Raw genomic sequence first — 23,731 nt, 5'->3', positions numbered from 1 at the left:
AAAACAGTCAGGCTCAAAACCCCAAATAAAACGTCATTAAGACAAATGAGCTAGTGTATGTTAAGAATAGGTGCTGGTAAACAATTATGTTGCTGTTGGACACAGTCAGTCTTCATTGTTAATCTAGGTACGGTCTGCTGTATGTATGTAACTGACAAATCAGTGGTGTCGATGTTCGACACATCCATAATATTCTCATCTATGTGACGCAAATAACGTAAAGCACTGACCAAGATGTCACAACCAGTTTCTTCTGTCTGCAAGGCTTAACCTTTTTATATACCGCAGTCTACATGCTCAACATGACATTTGTCAGATAACATTACAACATTTTATATGAACAGTGTTAAACTGGTATTTTATTGGCCTGTGACCATTTTAAACTTTAATATCTGTATACCAACTGCTTAATAAATATAATTACCACCACAAATAAAATTATATTTTAAGGGTCTTGCGTTTGCAAGTCAACAAACAGTGTGTTTTAAAAGGTTTATTACAGATGTTTGGAGACATACAAAACACAGATAAAGATAAGAGGTCCTGAAGAAAAGAAAACAAGACCTATAGGCACTTTTCTTAGAGCAGACTGCTCTTGATGCTGGGAATGCAAGCTCATTAATTTGGTATACACAGTACACGGAAAGTTTATAGTATGAGGTTTACAAAGTAGCAAGGTGAGAGGTAAGGCATTGAGTTACAGTCTGTTGTGAAGGATCACAAGAGGAAAAGTAGTGAAAGGCGTTTACAGTATAAATAAAAAGCTCCATCTATTTTATAGGAAGTTAGTTCCTTCAATAAAAGCTGTCAGACACATTTGATGTCCCTGAAATTCAACTGTAGTGTGTAACAATTAGTAACAACCTCCTGACTGCTGCGTTCATCAAAGTCACCTTGTGACAAGAACAGCTCTTTTCTTCGGTCATATTGTATCTCTCAGCTTAGAGCAAAATTCAAGTTAAAATCGACCAATGGCAGACACCTAAACTGCACTAAAAAGTGCACCCAAATGTACCAGACTCGCAAGGCATTTGAACACCGACATAGCATTCAGAAATATGTAACATTGTAGTTCATGATGCTTTTTAGAAAATGAATGCAGTCTTTATGGTTAGATCAGTTCACACTGGAGCATGTGACTGAAGGGTAAGCCACAACGGCAGCCCCCCTCCTTTATGTCTCAGTCATTTTTAAGTAGAGGGGAGTAAATAAAGATCAGACTGCTGTGTCCGCACACTGCTCTCTGTCTGACCTCAAGGTCCCTGCCCTCAAGTACAGCCAGCCACCACTTTCACCAAGACACACAGACACCTCCCAATAATACCCAATAGAGGGCACACACTGCTCAGTTAACATGACCAGCACTGGGCTCTGAGTAGTTAAGACAACTCTGGTTTTCTGTTGTTCCTTTTCTACTGGCCTGGTTTTCCATTCCAGTTTCTGGCACAGTTTGATCCAGCCCAGTCTGGTCTGGAGAGTTCATTTTAAGGGCTTAGGAGATGGTGCAGATTGTGCTGTTACTCATGTTCTTCATGGCCTCCCTCCTCTTCAGCTCTCTGTTGATCCTCCTCCTGTTGCCCTCCAAGTACAAGCCTCGGTCAAACTGTCCGGCACCCAGGGGAATACTAAACAACACAAACAAACAAATGTGGAATACCAGAGGTTAAAATAAAATAAACTCATTAAATGGATGATTTAAATAGAGGGCATTAACAAAATCCAGTGTAGAGGGACAGCTTCTTGTTGCCCTAGCATTTGAAAATGACCACAACATATATGCATTAGTTTAACAAACTGTTATTTATAAACTCTTCTAACTTAAAAAGTACATTGCCAGTTGCAGAGACCATTCACTTTCTATGTGTACTTATCTATATTGGAAAAATAAATGCATTGCTCACTAAAACGGGTAGAAACACCCTTTTGTACCTCAACCAACTGCATTTTCAGCTGCGGACAATGCAAAGAAATTGGCACTGAAATATACTTAAGAAGTGAAGGCTAATCAGCTTCATTAAGGAAACCAACATTATGTATTTTTATATATTACATCTAAATGAACTCGTCATTTACAGTGGATTACTGTACAGTAGTTGTGAAAATGCAACTTTAATTAGCTTTAAATATAATATTTTCATCTAATGGTGAAGTGAAAGGGACAACACGAGGGATATCACAATAACCACAAGACCTTGCTCTGATATCAATACTGCATATATCATGCTTTCACAGTTTATACATTTAATTAAGTTGTCCATTCCAATTACAGAAATTAGAAGATTATAACTTACTAACTTAGTATTAACTAATTTGGACAGCAATATTTGATAATAATTGATATAAAACATTTCCTGATATAATTGCAATAAAAAAGCAAATGTCAATATACTGTATTGCTTAGACCTGCTGGTTGTTGACAGAAACCAATACATAGTTGAATGCACCTTAACATGAAGACAGTATTTTAAGGAATGGTCCTGAATGGCAGTGGGACTCACTTGTCTCTGCCTGGCCGGAGTTTGACGTGGAAGACACCGATGACGGGTCGATGGTCTGAGGACTTGATGCCGGAGCAGCTGGTGTACTTGACCACTTTTATGTCATTGACCTGCCTGTTCCTGAACACGATCCTGTCCTGTGAACACAAACAGAGAGGGATAACCCTGCTGAGAGCCACAAGATGCTGACTTGAACTTCCCTGGCCAGTTTAGACTTTAATTAAAGCAGCTGAAAAGTGTAGGAGTGGTAAAAAGTGCTTTCCACCAAAGGTTTGGCTTATTTTGGTGGCTATGTTAACAGAGCATCTGATTTTCTTCTCACCGTGTATGAAGGCGTTCTTTGTTTAGAACTAGTGTCATAGATATCACAGCCGATGTCAAATTTGTATGTGGGGAGGAAGTGTATTGGTGCCTCTTGGAAGCCTTTAAAGATTGAACCTGGATGGGAAAACAGCACATTTGCAGGGTGAGAATCAATCAAGCACAAGAACCTACTTCTATGAAGACTTTGAAAGTTTTAACAGAGATTTAGCCTCCAACATGCATACCATCCTTCATTTCCTTGGAGAGCTGGTCGTGCTCCAACAGAGGTCCCATATCACCGTCTACAGTGCGGTTTATGATGGTCTCCACGTCGACCCGGTCCTTACCCAGACGAAAGTTAAAATCTCCAAACCAGAAGACCTGGTCGAATCTTGTGGTGACGTCAGCTACAATTATATATGACATCCTCTGATTATCAAAGATCGCTGGCCATTATATCTTTTTAGATTAGATTATTCCAGATAATTGTTTAGATCTTTCACATCCTGCACACAAAGGAACTTGAAAGACGCTTACATGGTGTGGAGCGGTAAGGGTTGGTGTCTGGAAGGCCTTTTGGAAGAGCTAGAGCCTCGACAATCTTGTTGTAATCTAGTATTCTCTCGTAAACTTTGGCATCTCCGGCTGGAAGAAGAACATAATAACACACATTAGAAACATGTGAGACCCCCTAGCTGTCAATGCTGCAAAGCTTAAATGCAAATATGTAAAACTAAGTGCAGATGTAAAAGCAGTAAGGGTGAGTGTAATAGCTAATACATTCACCTTATAGAATGTGTGGTAATATGTCCATTGGACCTGTCAGTGTGCTTTAAACAGTGTTGGGAGTAACACGTTACAAAAGTAACGGAATACAGTAATGTATTGGGGTTTTTTCTGTAAGGCAGTAATATAACGCATTACTAAAAAAAAAAATAAAATCGGTAATATTATATCCATTACAATCTCAGTAACAACGCATTTAAACCTGAAATTAAGTGTTTAGTTTTTTAAATAATTCACCAACACTGAGAAACATTTCGGCACCGAAAAAACAAATCCATGGGTAAAAGAGTAACGTTATTTCCTGTTGCTGGAATCCGATGGTCCAGATTGTAGGCAGGGTGCAAACTACGGGTGAGCTCGGCTCCTCTTAACAAGACAGTAGCTCCCCTCATGGATCATGCATAAATGCTATGCGTTTGTGCTTTAACGAATTACTTTCATGATTAGAGAGGCTGCTGTCAGTTCATCCTGACCGATCCTGTCGGAGTGTCGGGAGAGTCATGTCGTGCGTAAATGCACACACCATCTTTCTGAATGGGGAGACGATTCACCCTATTTCACCCCCCCCCATCCACAATTAATCAGAACGTTAATTTTATAGACCCACCCGATCCGTGGACATAACTCTGCACATCACTAGAACCCTCCTATGCCTCACATCTCACTATCAGAATAATGCGCCCATTAAATAGAAGTAAAAGTAACTCAAACGTAATGCTAGTTAAGTAATGTAAAGCAATTCAGAGACAGTAATATTGTAATATAACTAATTATTCTCAAATGGCAGTAACTAGTAATCTATAATGCATTACATTTTGGAAGTAACTTACCTAGCACTAGCTACAAAAAGTAAAAACAATTAGTGTTTCTTCTCCAACCAGTCCTATTTGCAGACATCTTGATAATAGTCTCTTCCTATGATAAATCCCTGCTTCAGTCTGCAGCCTCCCTGACCTGGAGAACTTCATACTCACAGGTAAAATGGGACGTGATGAAGAGAAAAGAAGTGCCAAAAAAGGTAAAAGCGATTCCCACAGCCCCTTTGGTCTTGATCTGAGAGATGATCCTGGTTGTGACTGTGGCATGCTCCACCTCTGTGTGGGTCGACAGAGCAAATGTTGTGATGGTTAGTGTCAGAACTGTAACGGTGTAATCAGTTAGTTACCACCAAACTCCTTTGGCCAGCAACGATGAACTAGCATCTGATTCTAACTCACACAACTTCGATGATTCAAGATCATCTTCCAACAATCTGCACTACACAAGGGTTATGCACCGATCAGCCACAACATTGATCCTGACAGGTGAAGTGAAAAACAGTCTTATACTTTGACAGTTGTACAACAAACTGCAACTTTTTTGACATACATCACACATACAGTCCCCTCCAAAAGTATTGGAACGATAAGGCAAATTCCTTTGTTTTTGTTGTTCACTGAAGACATTTGGGTTCAAGATCATTAGATGAAAATGAGACAAGAGTTCAGAATTTCAGCTTTTATTTCCTGGTATTCACATCTAGATGTGTTAAACAACTCTGGACACATCACCGTTTGTATTAGACCACAGCATTCTTAGGTGTAATCTTAAAGTAAATAACATTTAATATTTGGTGGCATAACCCTTGCTTGCAATAACTGCCTCAAGCCTGCGACCCATCGACATCACCAAACTGTTGCATTCTTCATTTGTGATGCTATTCCAGGCTTTTATCGCAGCTTCTTTCAGTTCTTGTTTGTTTCGGGCTGTTTCTCCCTTCAGTCTCCTCTTAAGGAGGTGAAATGCATGCTGGGTTAAGGTCAGGTGACTGACTTGGCCAGTCTATTTTTCCCCCCGATGAAGTCCTTTGTTTTGTTGGCAGTGTGATTTGGCTCATTGTCCTGCTGCATGATAAACTTCCTCCCCATTAGTTTCAGTGAGTTTCTCCATAAATTGGCAGACAAAATGTTTCTGTACACTTCTGAATGAGCCTGTTCCAGAAGCAGCTGTGCACTCCCAAGCCATGACATTACCTCCACCATGCTTCACAGATGAGCTTGTATGCTTCGGATCATAAGCAGTTCCTTTCTTTCTCCCCAGTTTGGCCTTTCCATCACTTTGCTAGAGATTAATCTTGGTCTCATCAGTCCATAAGATTGTGTTACTGAACTTTTGCAGCTCATCTCTGTACTTCTTCAATCTGGCCTTCTGATTCTTCCTGCTGATGAGTGGTTTGCATCTTGTGGTGTGGCTTCTATATTTCTGCTGTCTGAGTCTTCTTCTTTGAGTCTTTCTTTTGGAGGTCGTTGGTGATGTCACTTCCTGATGTTTTGGGGCTTTTCTTCACAGCTCTCACGATATTTCTGTCATCAACTACTGTTGTTTTCCTTGGTCGACCTGTTGGACGTAGTTTCTTTCTTTTTCAGGATATTATAATATAATTGTTGTGCTTTCTACGTCCAATGTTTGTCCAATGGCTCTGGTCAATTTTCCTTCTTTTCTCAGCTTGACAATGGTTTGCTTTTCTCCCATAGACAGCTCTCTGGTCTTCATGCTGGTTTATCCTCTTTAACATGAAATGCAGTCTTTATAGGTTTGAACCAAGGATGAAAACTTTGACTAGTCATGCAGAGCTATTTAATATTTGGACAATCAACCTAAAAGGCAACACCTGGGCAACAAGAAACATCTGTCAGTCACATGTTCCAATAGTTTTGCTCACTTGAAAAATGGGTGGGTTCAAACAAAGGCTGGTGTGTCCTGAGTTGTTTAACACATCTAGATGTGAATACCAGGAAATGAAAGCTGAAATTCTGAACTCTTGTCTCATACTCATCTTTTGATCTTAAACCCAAATGTCTTCAGTGAACAACAAAAACAAAGGAATTTGCCTTATCATTCCAATACTTTTGGAGGGGACTGTATATCATATCTATAATTCAGTGCACAATTCAAACAGGATTAAAACATTGGTTGTCTATTCCCTGTATAATGTGATGTGTTACTGACCTGAGCAGAACCAGATGAGGTCTCGTCTGAGAAATACGGTGAGATACAAAACACCATGTGATGCTGCATAAAGCATGACATAGTAAGGTCCCAGAGTCTCCTGGAGACGGATCTCCCACTCCCTCCTGCACACACACAGAACACCGTAGTATAATCAACTTTACAGGCCAGATCGAGCAATCAATCATAATAACAAGGTATTATTCAGTGATTATGATTAAAATATAAACAACACATAACATACCTGTCAGGGCAGCCCTCCTGGATCCCAATAATATAAAAGTCTTGCGCAAATTCAGAGTCTGTTGGAAGGAGGAGATCGTCCAAGTTGGCTGGAAGCCCCTAAAAATTATCAAAACTTTACGTTACAACTCACTTGGTGCCTGAATTTGTGTAGGCAGTGATAAGACCTTAAATGGTTCTTGGTCTGCGAGAGGCTGCAGAGTCATGAGTTCCTCCTACCTTCTCCCCCTGCATGTTCCAAGTGGCTATGTAGATGCCCACTCTCCTTTCGGGGAAGTAACGGTCCAGCTCCTCGGCCCCGAGCAGAGCACCGCTTCCCAGCAAGCTGCCCTCCAGAAAGCTCCTGGAAAATACACATTAGAGAGGAAGATTAACACTTCTATTGGCAGCCAACCTGACTTGCAGGATGCAGTGTAGGAAAAAGAAAAGCTGTTCTCTTACACATTACATGAATAATTTAAATGTAAAAATTTGACATTATGCATATTGAAACTATAGACTAAGACCCATTTTTGACCCTCCTCCATTCAAAAACTGTACTGAACAAGCATCTCCTCTGATCCCGTGTTTATCCCAACCCCCCACTCAGACACCTCCTTCTTGCTCTTAAAGATGTAAGCACAAAGTTTAAAAATGTCTGAAGCCGTGGTTTCAGGACAAATTTACAGTCAGTGGGTGTTGCCCACTCCTGATGGTGAACCAGATGCGTTATGCTAATCAACATCAAGCAAAGGGCACAATCAATACTAAAAGGCTTGTGGTGGATATATATATATATATATATATACCATACCTAATTCTTATGCAGTGCCTGTGCATAATAACTTTCTTTTGGTATAAGGATTAGACGGTTGAAGCCTGGCCAGAGCTCAGACTGACAGTATCAACAAAGTAAGCCATATGGGCCATTACAAGAGTATTATTGCTGCAAAGGATAAAAATATGCACATCCAGTTCTACATTTGCATAGTTTTATGTATTTACACTGGCCTGCATCTAAATTAGAGACCAGCTTCTTATAGCCTTCTGACACAGAAAAGAGTAGGTGTTACAAAAGAGCCTCCACATCCAGCCTGAGGATGACTTCAGGTACATCATCTACATCGTCTGCTATGCCTACTGTACCTGTTCCTCACATCCTGCGGTCTGATGGGGCTAAGCACGCTGTAGGTGGACCTCATGGAGTTGACAGAGGCACTATCCGACCCCATGTTCTCCAGAAGCCGGCTGTCGCTCAGGTTCCTGTGGGGTCTCTCCCTGAGCTTCTCTCTGGCCAGCACAGCATAATCCAAACAATCCCGGTCAATCCTATTAGCCACCCTTAAAGTGGCTGATGCAAAGCTCTTCTCCAGAGCAGGCAGCGGCCCCGTGGGTTGCACCGGAGACAGACGCATCTTGGTGGACCTCGCCCAGTGGTCTGTGGGGTCGCTCTGCTGGCTGGGGGGCCTCCTTTCATACTCAGAGAGACTGCTCCCTCTGTCCCGGAAGACAGGGGATCCAGTCGTATCAGCAGAGACGGGTCTCACGTTAGAGTCCTGGCCATTCCTGATGGTGGCAGCACTGCCGAGAACAAACTCACCTTGAGCTGGAACTATCTGTTCCTCTTTAAGTGAGTCTGTGGAAGAGCCTGTCCCTGCCCGGTCACTCAGGCTCTCCTGGCTGTTTCTCAGCCTCCTGGTTCTCACAGTCTCATCCACTGAGCCACTTTTGCTCAACTTGGACAGCCTGGGTACGTAAGGTGGCCGAGGCTGATATGGACTGACCTCCCCAACCTCGTTTCTAGCAGTGACTTCAAGTGCATGGTTGTGTTCCTTGCAGGATTTGGCATCTCCTAAGGAGGTTTTGTGTGCCCTGCTGTCATTGACAACTGAATCTCCTTTACCAGGAGCCTCACAGGACTGATGGAGGGGGCTGTCCTCTCCATTCTCAGTCATTCTCTCGTGGTCTGGAACCAGGTGTGGTCAGGTGGATGCAGCTTTCTCATTGCTAACTGACATACACTTGAATATATGGGGCAGAAAAGGATTCAGTTACATAATGGCCTTAAAACGAGTTAGTTTAGCCACGTGAATCATAACTTACAAGGACAGTTTGTTTATTAGTTAACTATATCACCTGTTTAGCGTCAAGTAGCTCCTCTTTTAATCATTAGCAATTAATGGCACTTTTAACGCAACGTTAACTATGAGCAACACTCGTTAAACATGCAGCATTAGTAAGAAATAGCTAATGTTAGCACTGTGACCTCTATCGGCTAGTTAAACGAATACTAGCAGCGTGAGCTAATTAATGTTAGCCAGACTGAACCCAAGACTGAATCTAAAGTGCCGTAGTTTTTCAATTTCATCGCTTAACAAAAGTGCAACGTTTTCTGTTAACTAACTAACCGAACATCCACCCAACAGTCCATATAGTGCTAACTTTGGCTAACCCTCTAGGTTAACTAGCTGATATAACCCCACAGCAGCTTCAGGTAGCAAAGTTATAAAATGTATCGTTAGCAAATGGCTAGCTGAGCTAACGTTTAGGAGATCGTATTTATAAAGAGATCATGTTTGTAGTTTCCGTCTTATGAAAATTTATTTCACGCTGAAGTGAAGTTACCTCTCGTTTACTGTTGTTTGGTTTCACAGTGGCTAATTTAAAGTACCGTTAGCTCCATTACTTCCTTAGCAACGTTTGACAACAGAAGTTTGTTACCAGGACAAGAGGGTGATCACAGAGAGCAGAGCACGTGTCACAGCGCCCTCCGGTGCCGAGAAGTGAAAGTACACGGATCGTTATCTGCCGTCGTCTTTTGTTTTCCTTGTGATGCATGATAACCTAGTCTATGATATTATCCTTTTTTTGTACAATCTATGATAATAACCAGTGTTGGGGAGTAACTAGTTACATGTATTTTAGTAATCAATATTAAGTTTAAAAATAAAGCTTTATTTTTTGATAGCTGGGTTAAAAATTGTATAGTGTTGGTGACACAATTGCTAAATTTAAAAAATTGACTTTTATTCTCTTATACAGAATTTCTCAGCAATTTTAGAATTCTAGTTACACCTAAATAATTTGCTATTGTTTTTGATGCAATACCTTCTGGTCTTTTTGAGATGAACACAAGGAAGTGGCAGGTTTACTGTGCATCCACAATTCAAAGGTAACCTTATGTTAAACAATATTTGATAAAAATAAAATTTACCACTCATTTTCTAAGGAGATATTGCCAGCAGGCCACAACTTTTCCTGCCGAGCTATTTTGGAACTCTAGATAGAGTATAATATCAATAAACAGTTTTGTGTAACCAACAAAACTAGAGAAGTTTCATTTAAAATTATACATTTGATTTATACTGTGAACCAGGTGATCTCAAGGTTCAGGCATAATATTGTGGGAAAATGTGTGTTTTGTAATGGTGAGGCTGAAACCATTTGTGATTTATTTTATGATTGTATTTCTACAAAATGATTTTGGTTAGATTTAGTTTATTACTTTAAACCGTTGACTGGTTTTATTAATTTGCAGAAAAGAGACATCGTATTTTTTTATGACAAGATTCATATTAATTGTAAAAGAATATATATTTTCTTTATATCATGTGGAAAATGTTTCATTCACAAGTGCAAATGGTCTAAGAAACCACAATTACCACATTTTAAGAAATCAAACATTATGTCGAAACTTTATTTGGTTTAAAGAATAGTAAAGCAATCAAAACAGTTAAAATATGTAAAGATTTAAATATTGTTCTTTAATGCCTTTGTTGTTCTTTTGACAGCATGATATTATATTTAAATTATATGTACCGATACAATGTAAATTGTGACTCACTGTGTGACTGCTGTAAAAAAAAAAAAAAAAAAAAAAGCATATGATGTTGTGACAATATCCTATAAACTATTGTAAGTACAACTGGATTTAATTTTCTTATTCTGTGTGGCTATGGGAAATAAAATGGCATTGAAATTCTCATCCATACGAGCCTATTACCTTATCAAAGAGTATGTCTATCTTTAACCATGTCTCTTGTATCCAACTACTGTCCTACATCACTGCTTTTCTTGACAGTCTTGTTAGGCATTAAATCTAGAGTTCACACATTAGGCATTTAGCCTATGCTAACTGTCTTGAGAGGCAGGTTTCTTTATAACATTTATTATCACAGTCAAATCATTATATAGAATAATATATTTGTAATTAATACATTTGAGTGAAAGAATAGTCTTTGCTTGGTAATGTTAGGTGATGTAAGCAGCATGATAAAATTAATCATCTGTTCATCTATACATTTTCGCTGTGTATTGTGTAATTACCATTTGGAAAAATTGTATTACTGTGCTTTTTTACATGTCGGTCTGTCACTGGGTGTTTTCATTGAACATACAAACAAAAACGTATGTACTACTACATGCTAAAGTCAATGACTTTACAAATCAGGAACAAAAAAACAGTGTAAGTCGCAATGAATAAACAATGTCCAGGTGTGACCTCCGATTGTTAACCTTTTCTGTAACCCCCTTGTTGTATACGAGAAATGGCCACTGAAAGGATCTCTGAGCACACTGGCCCCAGGAAATGTGGACAACCCCTCCATATTCTGTGTACTTCTATGGCACTGTTGCTGGCTCAGGGGGTTTAGACAAAAGGCCAGTCTGTGGGTCAGGTATAAAAGGAAAGGGTTAAACCAGGTAGGGTACAGTTTGGTGCAAGAGCTAGAGCAGCAGCAGTGCCAGCAGCAGCAGCAGCAGCAGCAGCAGCAGCAGCAACCCACTGACCATCAAAATGACTTCCACTGGAATGAACATGATGAGCAAAGTAAGATAGGTTTCATTTTCATAATGTTACTCAAACTGGAAGTTGACCTAGTGGCCTTTAAACAAATTAATTCTTGTGTTGTTTTTTGTCAGGAGTACTTTGAAGCTGGTATTCAACATGTTTCAAGTAATACACAATCTAATTACTTTGTGTAATATGAAAAGAGTCACTCATACTGACAAACCCACAGAGAATTATCACCCAACTCTGCGGTTCCCCTCAGCTCTACAGAGCTTTGAAGGGTCTTTGAGCTCATTGTTTCAGTTTTTGCGAACACAACTTTATTGTGTTGGTTCACTTTCACAGCTCCTGTAGTGTCATTTTTGGCCTGAGCTGACAGCTGTTTTTAGTGAAAAAGCTCTAAAAACACCACTTTTATCTTTAACAGCAACACATCCAAAGAATGTTGGATTTACCAACACTGAATATTTTCCCCATTTGTGTTTAGCTTCAAACTTGAACACATGACTCCTGTGCTGCATATGTACCTCACATGTGCTAACCAAAGTCTTTTGTTCTCGCTCCCTACAGATCACCTTCTACGAGGAGAGGAACTTCCAGGGCCGCTCCTATGAGTGCATGAGCGACTGCCCAGACATGTCCTCCTACATGAGCAGGTGCCACTCCTGCAGAGTGGAGAGAGGTTGCTTCATGGTGTACGACCGCACCAACTACATGGGCAACCAGTACTTCATGAGGAGGGGCGAGTACGCCGACTACATGAGCATGATGGGCATGAGCGATTGCATCAGGTCCTGTCGCATGATCCCCATGGTAAGATCTCACACCTGGCTAGATTTACTGTAGAAGACATCTCTGGAGCCTTTTAGAGCTCATGCTGAAAATGTGAAATGTTCTGAGTTTAACCCACGGCCTCTTCTGCACCACAGTACAGGGGATCCTACAGGATGAGGATCTACGAGAGGGAGAACTACGGAGGTCAGATGTATGAGCTGATGGACGACTGCGACAGCATCATGGACCGTTACCGCATGTCCAACTGCATGTCCTGCAACGTCATGGACGGCCACTGGCTGATGTACGAACAGCCCCATTACAGAGGCAGGATGATGTACATGAGGCCCGGCGAGTACAGAAACTTCATGCACATGGGCGGAAGCGGCATGAGGTTCATGAGCATGAGGCGCATCACCGATTCCTGGTACTAGACTCTTTTTGCACTGAATAAAGCTGTCATAACCTGAACTGCTGATGTGTTTTAGTCATTTTTACCCACAGTCTTTCCTCACATTTACACACTTTGAGCAGGTCACCCTTTATATTGCTAGCTATAACTCACAGGGAATACAAAAAGAGAAAGGTTGTAGACAAAGATAAAAAGGTTTCTAATTCAACTATTTGCTTCTTATTCTCATTTCACAATGATCAACAACTTTATGATCTCAAGTGTGCTTCACCAATCACTTGGCAAATGCATGTGGAACTGAAAACAAAAATCTACACAATCATTTAGGGGGAGTATCAGAAGTGTGAAGGTAGGTTTCCACGTGTACAATGCAATGGGATTGTTCACCATCTTTGAAGCCTTTGGATTTGCAACTGAGAAGTAGTGATACATACTGCTGGGACTGCTGCCTTCTTGTTCTAAAATAAGGCTTGTGCCTGTCTTAATAGTTGCACTGAGCTGGAGGAAGTTTAGTCTGAGTGGAATTCAAACCTTTGTGTCTTACATAGTAAACTTGGACACTGTCAGATAAATACTGGAATAGCTGGTGATTCTCTGATTATATTAGCGCTGCTCCAATTTGGCTTCAGTCACATTCAGAGTTGTTATGAGATATATAAATATTGTCTTTGGAGCGACTGGGTTTGTTTCTACTTGCCTGCATGTTTCCTTCAGTCCTGTTCTCATTAGGAACAGAGCATCCACACAGGTACATGCACAACCAGAGTCTGGTTGTTATTCACTAAGTCACATATTACATATACATGATAACAATATTAAAATGGAAAGAACCATAAAGGAAAGCTTTATGTTTTTTTCAAAAGAACTTTTAGCAGTGCTAGCGTCGTAGCTCTAGTGATGTCAGTGTCAGTCTGTAAAACCGTCTGTTGGTCCACCACTTTGGTGCAGGATCAAATATCTCAACAGCTATCATGGCTTGTCTAGAACATTGATACACATATTCATGTCCACCTAAGGATAAATTGGACTTTAAATTAAACTTTGTGGATCCCTTGATTTTTCATCTAGCATCCTCACCAGGTCATTTTAAAAAAAATCTGTCAGTATTTTGATTCTGATTAAATTCCTGCAAAAGTAATGACATTTTAATCAGCCTCAGGTGCACTTTGTGTTTTTTTAAGTTCAAGATCAACCTACTATATTTGTACCCATGGAAAAAATAGTTTTGGACTGCAGTTCCAATTTGTGCTAATTAGCAAATGCTGGCATGCTAACATGTTAAACTAATTTGGTAAACATGGTAAACTTCTTAACATAACATGTTAGCATTTCCATTGTGAACATGTTAACATCCGTGCATTAGCATTTAGTTCAAAGCATGTGGCTCTTAATATTGTTAAAGTTATGAATACATTAAAACAGAAATGCTGGCTGCAGGTTTTATCATTGTTGTCCATCTGGTGTTTGGCATGCTCTGGTTTATACTGGTTGCATTTGTTTTCCTGTGTGGGTCCATGGGGATCAGTTACTATTAAGTTACTGTTAATAGTCGAAGCAACTTTAATCAATATTTTTTTAATGAACCTACAGAGAAGTAGGTCCCCTTGGCTTTATGAAACTTATAACGGGTTATGGCTCATTGTTTAGCTGTCTGGCCCAGAATTTTACTGTTCTAGTTCACTCTTACCACTCTGATAGCATTGTTTTGGGCCACAGCAGACGGCTTTTGTTTTTGTTTTTTTGAGAAAATGCTCTAAACACCCACTGTACACTACCTAACCAGCACCAAACGGCAGAGTTAGCGACTAGCTGGTGAACATATTGGAGCATTAAGCTGTTTAAGAACCAGATGTTAGAAAAACAGAGCTAAAAGAAGAGTGATATTGGACTTACATTCACCATGTTGCTCTGTAGGCTATCTGTGAATGCAATTTGCTTATGAGTTCGCCATAACTTAAAAAAGGTGATCATACTGTAAATCATTGTAGTGTTCACAAACACAGGTTTAAATCTAAATAAAATATATATACATAGAAAGGATATGTGTATAAATCACTGCCTACAATATAGGTACATACACTTATACATATAGTTTTTTGTTCCATGCCTCATAGGAGGATTATAGAAGCACATGTCTCTCTATCTTTCTTTCTCTCTCTCTTTCTCTTTCCTTTCTCTTCTTCCTCCAGAGAATGGCCAATCCAGCGAGTGAGTGGGGAATCGATGCCCTGATACGAGATTCAGCCTAATGAGGATCAGAAACATCTTAATAAAGACCCGTAATCCGCCACTTAATCCCTCATTACAGAATCATCTGCATTCATTGGTCCTGCTCCATGCCGCCGCAGTGACGGCACATTCAGGTCCATTGTTCTACCTTGCCTCATCTCTCACCCAGGGCTACATCTCCCTTTGTCTCCCTTCTGTGTCAGTTATATTTGATCCACTCTCATTAGACGAGATGAGTAGAAGGGCCTGAAAATAGTGCTTTTGTGTGCACTTCTATGCTATCTCTTGTCTGAAATGGAAAATGAGACATATGCTTAATGAGGAAGAGATGGACTGGGACCTGCCATCTGACACAGAGATAGGGGGTATATTGTGTGGAAAAAGCTGTGACCGATACTGTTAAAGGACACACTTTCTAGGCAACATCTATCTATGTCAGTGATTGTGACTTCTGAGGGATCGAAAATTACTCTGAAGTGGGACAGATGGATTAAGGTTTAATGCTGAGCCATGGAGAGTCTGTGTTTAAGTTTAGTGCAGCATTAACACTAAAGTTAGAGAAGTTTTACCCAAGTTTTAAAAAAAGTGAAAGTATTCTTTGTAGCCTTCAGCATATTCTTGATGGCCCAGAGATCAATGGAGAGCCTTCTGCATAACATAGTGCTTGCCAGTAATCAAGTGGACCATAGGCACACTAATACATGTTATTACTATGCTCTAATAGCGTACATTGCTGTCTCTTTCAGTGTCTTTTTTGATGCTACCACTTTGAGGATGCCAAAGATGTGAAGATTCAAATACTACACATAAATAAACATTTGTTTTCAATTGCACCTCCCCTCAGACTGAAGTTGGGTGGAAAAATGCTGGGAATTATGTGATATCGCCGAAGTCCATGAACTGATAACAGTGTAAACTCTCCCGACCTAGCAGGTGCAGCAAAGCTAAAGGGAGCTTTCAATCAAAAGCACAGTCTGTACACTGCCAAACAATCTTAAGAGGTCTAATCAGGCAACATAAGTGAAAACACCAGAGTAGGTGGACTGTGGATGTTTTGGTAATTGCACAGTGGGGTTGTAACATTTGCACATAGCTATTTTTAGCATTTGTTTGCATTATTTGTTCCTGTTTCTTTCATTTCTTGAGCTTCTATTTTGTGTTCTTTCATATCAGTCAGTAATACAACACGCTGTTACCACATGAGTCCTGTGGATGGGAAAAGTGAGTCCCATCCAGACGCACTCCAATTTAGACTAACGAAGGAGGTAATATAGAATTATATGTAGAGGGAGTAGGAGAAACCTCTTTTCCTTTAGGTGAAGCTGTGAGATGATCCTCGTGAGGGCTGGATAATTAGCCCATGTAGGTGTGCAGAAGGCTGATTCTTAACCCACACTACGCCTCCCTCTACATTACTCTGTGTATTGAGGTGAGTAGGAGGTGGAGGGGGATAAAACAAAACAAATAAAACTCATTAAAGGCACCCATGTGGCTACAAATCCCCCTCTGCAGTATGTTAACGCACCGCAGACATCATTAGCTCTGGTCAAAGGAGCTATCGTTATTCTGCCTGGATATGAAAGCAGATCAAAGCCCACTATAGTTCATTGTCTTTTAACCTGAGGCAGGATTCTCAAAATCAGAGCTCCCTGTTTGGCAGGTTTCCATTTTTTCTTCCCTGATCTCGGCCAGTGGAGACCCAAAAAATCACTCTACATAGCAAGAGCAAATCTTGAGATGAAAAAAATATGAATTATTTCTCCAATGATGCACCCATGGCATTTTCTTGTTGTGCATAGAGTTCATTTTTGATGCTGCAGAATAGATGAGGGTTCTTTTGTAGTTCTATAAAATAAGTTTGCTAAATCTTAAGGGAGAGTTGTTTTCATGTACAGTGACAACTTCGCCATCAAGAGACCTGATTTTTCCCACCTTTTGTAGCCACAGTAGTGGGATGGCTGTTGGGATGTCAAGTCTGTCCTTCGGTTGGTTGACCACTTTGGTCCAGACTGAAATATCTCAACAACTGCTAAACTAAGATGGCGAATATGGTGAACATTACACCTGCTGCTAAAAACCTGCATGTTAGCATTGTCATTGTGAGCCTGTTGACGTTTGCATTTTGATCAAAGCACAGTTGTGCCTAAATAGAGTTGTTAGCACAGCTGTAGATATTTTCTTTCATGAGTTATCACCGTGTTTGTGTTACGGCCTCATTTGTCATTTTATATCACCAATGACTACAATAAGTCAACCAAATCATAACCCAAATATGAAATTGTTTTGAGAATATCTTGTTTATGAGGGCATTGCCAACTGCCAAAAATCACTCAAATATTGTATATTTTTTATATTTATCTTATCACAAAATTCTCCACTGTATTAAATGCTCTGGACTTCATTTAAACTGCTCAACTGGACAAGCATTTGCCAACAGTTTATCAGTTTAACGAGTGAAACAGCTAGTCACAGAGGCTGAATCCTCCCCAGAGGTAATGTCTTGTTCCAACATGTAGGGTGTAATCCACACCAATCTCCTGCCTCATTTCACACACATTTGCATCAGTGATCCTCTGGGTCCCATCCCCATGACCCTACTGATCTCACATGTCTAATAAGGGCAGGGTAATTTGTCTCCTCAGGTATGATGGCCTTGACAAGCCCTGACAACTTGATCTCATCTGTGCAAATTACACTTCCCACATTTCCCACAGACGCACTTTTTTTTCTTTTTTTTTACCTGTTTACATTAGGCAGAAACAGAGGCAGGTGCAGGGGTTTTCTCCTAAGGGCAGCTCACAGCTGTGACGAGTGCAACTGCTATCAGACAGATAGAGAGTATGTGCCAACAAACACACAGTACAAATCACATATGATAGCATCTGCAGCCAACAGACAGCAGGCACACGTTACAGGCCTCAGGCACTCGAGCAGCAGGAATAAACATGCTCTGCCTTAATAAAAATGAGAGTTTGGGAATGGAAGTACTCAGATTATTTATGGAGGTAAAATGATGGCGAGAAGGTCGCTCAGGTCCTACCTGTTTGGCGGCACCTGGAAGTTGCTTGATGTCTTCCCGGGATCCATAATCTTATGTATTTACAGTCTGTTCCAATTTATTTTGGTCTGCTCCATCTGTACACACGACATCTATTGCATGTCGTTCTTTTGCTCTGCCTGAGGTTTCTTAAAATTTTGTGGGGAGAGTTTTGTCTTATCCGAATCGAGGGTCTAAGGACAGATTGATGGGCTGTATAAACAAGATTAACCTCAACTTAAAAGTAGCAGTGCCACAGTTTAAAAATACTCCTCTACAAGATTTTTTAATTAATGTTTTTATCAGCAAATGGTATTGAAGTTTTTATATTACTCATTAAGCAGAAGTATGAATTATGTGATTATTACGAGTGATAAATAACCCTGTGAGGAACACTTGATTGCTTCAACTGGTTGAAGTAACTTATGTACTCCTGGGTTACTTACAGCTTATTTTCCCAGAAAATACATTGTAAAAAAGTGGACCATTAGTTAACATCCTCGTTGTAGCCTCAAGTTAACCCCCCTGCCATGAAACCTGGGTTGAGAGTGAGTGTGTTTTTGGTTATTTTTTTTACCTTTTGGGTGAATGTGGCATTTTTGGTATGTTTTCGTTTTCCCCTCTGCCTGTCTGTCTCTCTCTCTCTCTCTCTCTCTCTCTCTCTCTCTCTCTCAGTTGGTGACTGTGGGCATTACCTCTGACACCGTTATCATGCCAGTCAGCCTCCCTTCAAAAGCCTCGGACTCACATCCAGTGATGGGATGAAAATGATGTTGAGATGTATTTCAAAATCTAGAAAATTTGCCTTGGTCTTGCTTGCCAGCCTCAAAACTCTTGTCATCTCCGTCTTCAGATTCACCTACAACTGGATTCCTCCCTCTGCCGGTCCAGCTTTCCAGCCAGTTCACTCAACCACAATGCCTGTTGGATCACTAACAAACCCCAGCCCAACTCTCCAGCTAGCAAAGCCTGTCAGCTCACTCTGACAACACCGCTCTGGACTTCCACCCCAAAACTCGCCCCCTTTGCCAATCCAAACTATTATTAACAGTTTAAACTTAACTGCCTGTCTCCAGTTTGCTTTTGGGTTCTAGCCACAAATGCTGACACAGTGTGCAATTCTAACTTTGTTGCAACAGTTTGCAGAAGCCCTTTCCAGTTTCAACATGACAAGGCCTCAATACATTTGTATATGAAATCCTAATCTGCTGCTGTTGAATAAATTAGGGCTGCAACTAATAATTTTCTTTAAATATATATATGTATATATATTTAAAGAAAAGAAATCTGCCAATTATTTTTGTCAAATAATCATTCAATTACTCATTCGGGCTATGAAATATCAGAAAGTACTGAAAGAAAATCACACTTTACTAAAGCCCCATATGTCTGCTTTTGTCCAAACAACGGTCCAAAGATATTTTAAAGTTCATTTACTAATAAGTAAATCCACTTCAATCCTACAATAAATGTAGTGGAATAAAAAGTACAATATACCTAAAAAGTGTACTTCTTTTGATCACTGGAGTTTGGTAAATGTTTTGCTCTTCTCTTGGATTTTATATCAGTGTATAACAATCAATATTGTTAACAATCTTTTCACTACAATCTTCCCCAAATACCAACGGTACGGTGTTTGCTCCAGACTGCTGCTTCCTGTGCGTCACTGAACTATCTCCTTCTCTGTTTCCAGCCATCAGTGATAATAACTTAGCTCTTTAGGAGGAATGTAGGGCTCTGGCGCTGTGTGCTTCCCTCTGCGTGTTTGTCCTCGTCGGCTTGTTTTGTGTGTTTGTTGCAGTTGGAAGCCCTGGGAAAGCAACAAACACTGGGATTCAGCCGGCTTGTAACACCAGATACCCAGGAAGTGGTGAACGGAGAGTGGATGTGAGTAATGGGAGAGAGCCGGGCCTATTGTGTCCCATTGTGTACAACCCTCCCAACCCCCACCAAATACACACACACACACACCCATGCAGTCACTGGTCAGCGGTAGTGGGGTCAGACACTGACCTCTGGCTTCTGACCTTGTAATGGCGTGGCAGGTCAAGTGAGGTTATCGGCACTAACTTGGATAACACTACTGGCTTTGACAACGTATGAGAAACTTTTCTACAGAAAGTCAAGCTGCTGTCACGCACGGATGCAATGGATCAATTTAGGTAGTTTTTAGCTGTGTTAGCTGTGTGGCTTTAGGGATGGCAAAGGGGGTGAATTCTAATGATTGTGGTGACTGCCTGACTATGATCCTCAAATATGAGTAAAATGTCTCGACAACTGTTGGTGATCCCTGACTTTGCATCTACACAATCCTCAGGTCAAACTTTCATTTGTCCGGTGCTTTGGTTTATGACCAAATACCTGCAAAACTGATCACATTTTCAGCAGCCTTTGCTGTACTTTGTGTTTAGTGCTAATTAGCGATATGTTAGCATGCCAACATTCTAAACTAGATGGTAAACATCGTAAACATTAGCATTCTGCCTTGTACAAGCATTTTGAATTCTGATGTTAGCTTTTAGCTCAAAACAACGCTGTGTCTAAGCATGTTATAGTCTCAGAGCCACTACTGTGGTTGTAGTCTTAGTCTTGTTTTCAAATATCTATTTTATTTCAACAAACAATTTTAAGTTTGAAAGGCTGAGCTGAGTAAAGAATGTGCATAACACTCATCATGACTTAGCCTACATATTTATTGTCATGTTATCTGTCTTCTACAACACTTTATCCCCTTTTGACTTACAATGTTCAACATGCAATACTCATTTGAGAAATGAAGAAGTAGTGGGAACTCTTTATGACCTGGGAGTCTGCTTCATTGGATTAACCTCTGGCCTTTGTCACATTATCCACTTAGTGGAGAAGGTAAACAAAAAACACCAGTAGCTCACAAGTTCACTTGCTGATAAGGTGTCTCTGCTTTGAAAACATATATTTATCCAGAGTGGAACCAGAAATGTTCTTTAGTTTTACCTTAATACTGCATATTTCCCACAATAGTGAGCTCAAATTAAGAGATGTTGTGTGTTTTACTATCTTGATATTCCCTTTAAAGAATATCTATAACCACTGAAGTTGCACTTTAGTAATACATAGCAGTCCTTTTATTGTGGTTTGTGTGAGGCTTTTAATTTATATGGGAAAAGCTCCACCTTAACCAATAAATCTACAGCCAAAAGCTGCTGATTCAACCTCAGGCAGTTGGTGTGAAGACGCTGATGAGGCCCTGATGACCTGCAGTGACCTCTGACCTCTGTCCTTCGCCCAGACCTTTTAATATAACCTCAGCAAATCAGTTCCATATGGTGATTCAAGGAGGAGAGCCTGGTGGAGGCCACTTCAGAGTAATTTAGTCATAACTCCCCCTATGTCTGGATCAGTGGAACATACCAAACTTTATGAAGCTGCTGCTGATGAAATGACTTGTTAACTTTACTGCAAAGTACATAGTTCATGTGTAATACGCTAATAAAGTATTTTCTTCCTTTGAAGCTTGGTTAAGGTTTCAGAGTCACTTTCTTGTAGTGTTAAAGCACAGGGTGGGAAGGAAGTTTTAAACTGCTTTTTTAATACTGCAAAGGTTACATTTTATAACCTTACTGACCACAGATACAGGTCAACCAACTGAAGAGCAACAGTTTGTAGTCCAAGTCTGTGCCCATTACAAACGTGTTATCCACGTTATCTCTGCTCTCTGATACTGAGAGATTATCAGTATCTGCAGAGCCTGTGGCGTGAGCCATGTTGTTGACACAGCTGCGGTCTGGGTGTAAACGAACATGTTCAGGATGCACCTCGCTGCTGCCTGCCAGCCCAGCAGCTTCACAAAAACACCAAGAATGGATGGAGTTTCTTTCACCCAACGTGTGAAACCAGTCGGAGAAATTTTTGACCTGAAAAGGAAAGTGTCTTTATGATGGGTAAAAATTACATTTTGATAGACGTGGATCCCTGTTCATATGATTTGAAAAACAAGTCTTTACTATGCAAATATATATATCATATTTTCTATGCAGGATGACACTATTTCCACAGGTTTTAATACAGATATGTACAGTGAATATCATAGTTTTTGACTGCCCACTGGTGGAAAGTGCTGTACCTAAGTATAAATTTGAGATTATTGTAGAGTGTTTGAGATTTTGAATTTTAATTCTACTTCATATTCATGCTCCACTACAGTTCAGAGAAAAATATTGTACTTTTTACTCCACTACATTTATCTGACAGCTATAGTTACTACACACTGAAAAACACTAAAAACTGACCCAATGTGGGTCAATATAGCACCAACAACTGTACTTTTACTTAACAAGAATTTTGAATGCATGACTTTTACTTGTATTTGAGTATTTTTACATCGTAATATTGGTACAAGAAGGAAAGCTTCAACTTTGTGTCTAGTCAATTCAATACTTGTCGTTGCCAGAAGGGGGCAGAGGTGCTATTACTCTAACATGTCTCTCAGTTGACGTTGATCTGAAATGGGATTCTCCAAATCTACAGAGCTCCCTCACAAGATCTGTTTTCAGAAAGTCAAACATCTGAAACAAAATCTGACAAGGAAGCCAAACTCTGAGGCTTTTTTGAAATCAGATCTGAGACTCAGCTGATATTTTTCTCTCTGCTCTGGTATCATAGTTTCAGTGACAGGGAATCCTTGCACTGTGGTACAGAAACTACTGCGCACAAAGATTCAGCTTTGTGTGAGTGTGGGTGTTAATGTACTCAGGGACAATGGTATCAGATGGGCACTCCATGGGGACAAGTGTTCTGAGATCTATATTAAGTTCAGAGGAGTATAGGTTTTCTGTATTGTTGTGTGTAGGTTGGGGGGGTGATGGGTAAGAGGACATCCTCTCAATAAAGCGTAACAGGTGCTGCAGGGATGGGATTTCCCCAAGGACCAATAGGGAAGACCTGCATGGGAATAGAAAATCTGATAGAGGATGCTTCCTGACAATACACTGGATGCTATAAGGTAGTGTAAGAGCAAAAAATAGGTAACTATCTGAAAACAGCTCCCTGATCTGTTTCAAATAGAGAATCTGTTCTGTGCTGTGTGCAAAGTTGTAAACCTGTACAGTATTGTTTTTGTTTTTCTATGTTTATTCTTATAAAATAATGGATAAACAATGAATGGATTGATCGATTAGCCAATAGTTGCCAGTAATATAGTGATTTATACATTTATTTATTTGTCAAGCAGGTGACAGTTTCCACTTCCAAGTTCAGTAGCACAATGCAAGTTCCACAAAGAGATATAAAATAATAGTAATGGTAATAATATAAAGAATAGTAAAAATAATAAAAATCAATACAAATAATAGTACTAAAAATGATAGCAATAATAACGTTGATAATAATAATAATAACACTAATAATTGCAGTAGCAGGAACATGGGGCATGGGGGCAGCAGGTGGCCTGCAACCACAGATCCAGAACCCACAGCTCTGTAGCCAGAAACACCTGCAGAAAGCAACAGAAGGAGAGAGACCAGAAAGCACAAAACTGCGGGAGAGTAAAGAAGTCGCATTAGTAATAAGAATGCATACAGATGGAGAGAGAGAGGAGGAGAGAGGAGCTCAGTGCATCGTGGGAAGTCACCCTGCAGTCTAGGCCTATAGCTGCCTAACTAAGGGATGGTTCAGGACTCACCTGAGCCAGCCCTAACTATGAGCTTTATCAAAGA

At 40.2% G+C, this 23,731-nt stretch overlaps 2 protein-coding genes across 5 annotated transcripts; one reads left to right on the top strand and one right to left on the bottom strand.

The window, feature by feature from the left end:
• Window positions 1-478: 478 nt before the first annotated feature.
• Window positions 479-9,554, bottom strand: inpp5e (inositol polyphosphate-5-phosphatase E). 3 transcript variants are annotated; one of them, XM_046034294.1, is made up of 11 exons: window positions 9,423-9,554; window positions 7,944-8,818; window positions 7,038-7,161; window positions 6,820-6,917; window positions 6,576-6,700; window positions 4,562-4,681; window positions 3,339-3,446; window positions 3,047-3,208; window positions 2,821-2,936; window positions 2,499-2,635; window positions 479-1,625 (listed from the first exon to the last, which is right to left on the bottom strand). In XM_046034294.1, the coding sequence occupies exons 2-11, from the start codon at window positions 8,750-8,752 to the stop codon at window positions 1,493-1,495; spliced, it is 1,932 nt and encodes a 643-aa protein (XP_045890250.1). In that variant the 5' UTR covers window positions 8,753-8,818; window positions 9,423-9,554; the 3' UTR covers window positions 479-1,492. The 3 variants fall into 3 exon arrangements, with proteins under 3 accessions (XP_045890250.1, XP_045890253.1, XP_045890251.1); XM_046034297.1 differs by lacking the exon at window positions 9,423-9,554 and adding an exon at window positions 8,934-9,410; XM_046034295.1 differs by lacking the exon at window positions 9,423-9,554 and having other exon boundaries at window positions 7,944-8,913.
• Window positions 3,608-12,794, top strand: LOC123959940 (gamma-crystallin M2-like). Of its 2 annotated transcripts, none has more exons than XM_046034300.1 (3): window positions 3,608-3,622; window positions 12,157-12,399; window positions 12,516-12,794. In XM_046034300.1, exons 1-3 carry the CDS (start codon window positions 3,608-3,610, stop codon window positions 12,792-12,794), a joined length of 537 nt encoding a protein of 178 aa, XP_045890256.1. The 2 variants fall into 2 exon arrangements, with proteins under 2 accessions (XP_045890256.1, XP_045890255.1); XM_046034299.1 differs by lacking the exon at window positions 3,608-3,622 and adding an exon at window positions 11,593-11,625.
• The last annotated feature ends 10,937 nt before the right edge of the window (window positions 12,795-23,731 follow it).

The sequence above is a fragment of the Micropterus dolomieu genome, linkage group LG21, assembly GCF_021292245.1.
Source record: "Micropterus dolomieu isolate WLL.071019.BEF.003 ecotype Adirondacks linkage group LG21, ASM2129224v1, whole genome shotgun sequence".
Lineage (NCBI taxonomy): Eukaryota > Metazoa > Chordata > Actinopteri > Centrarchiformes > Centrarchidae > Micropterus > Micropterus dolomieu.
Note: the sequence above shows the minus strand (reverse complement) of the source record. Positions and strands in the feature narration are given on the sequence as shown.

Coding starts and splice junctions, on each gene's coding strand:
- inpp5e (XM_046034294.1), bottom strand. CDS start 8,752: ATGACTGAGAATGGAGAGGACAGCCCCCTCCATCAGTCCTGTGAGGCT. Junction 7,162..7,943: donor CCGCAGGATGTGAGGAACAG/GTACAGTAGGCA, acceptor TGTATTTTCCAG/GAGCTTTCTGGAGGGCAGCT. Junction 3,209..3,338: donor CCCTTACCGCTCCACACCAT/GTAAGCGTCTTT, acceptor ATATAATTGTAG/CTGACGTCACCACAAGATTC.
- LOC123959940 (XM_046034299.1), top strand. CDS start 11,593: ATGACTTCCACTGGAATGAACATGATGAGCAAA. Junction 11,626..12,156: donor GAATGAACATGATGAGCAAA/GTAAGATAGGTT, acceptor CGCTCCCTACAG/ATCACCTTCTACGAGGAGAG. Junction 12,400..12,515: donor CCTGTCGCATGATCCCCATG/GTAAGATCTCAC, acceptor TCTGCACCACAG/TACAGGGGATCCTACAGGAT.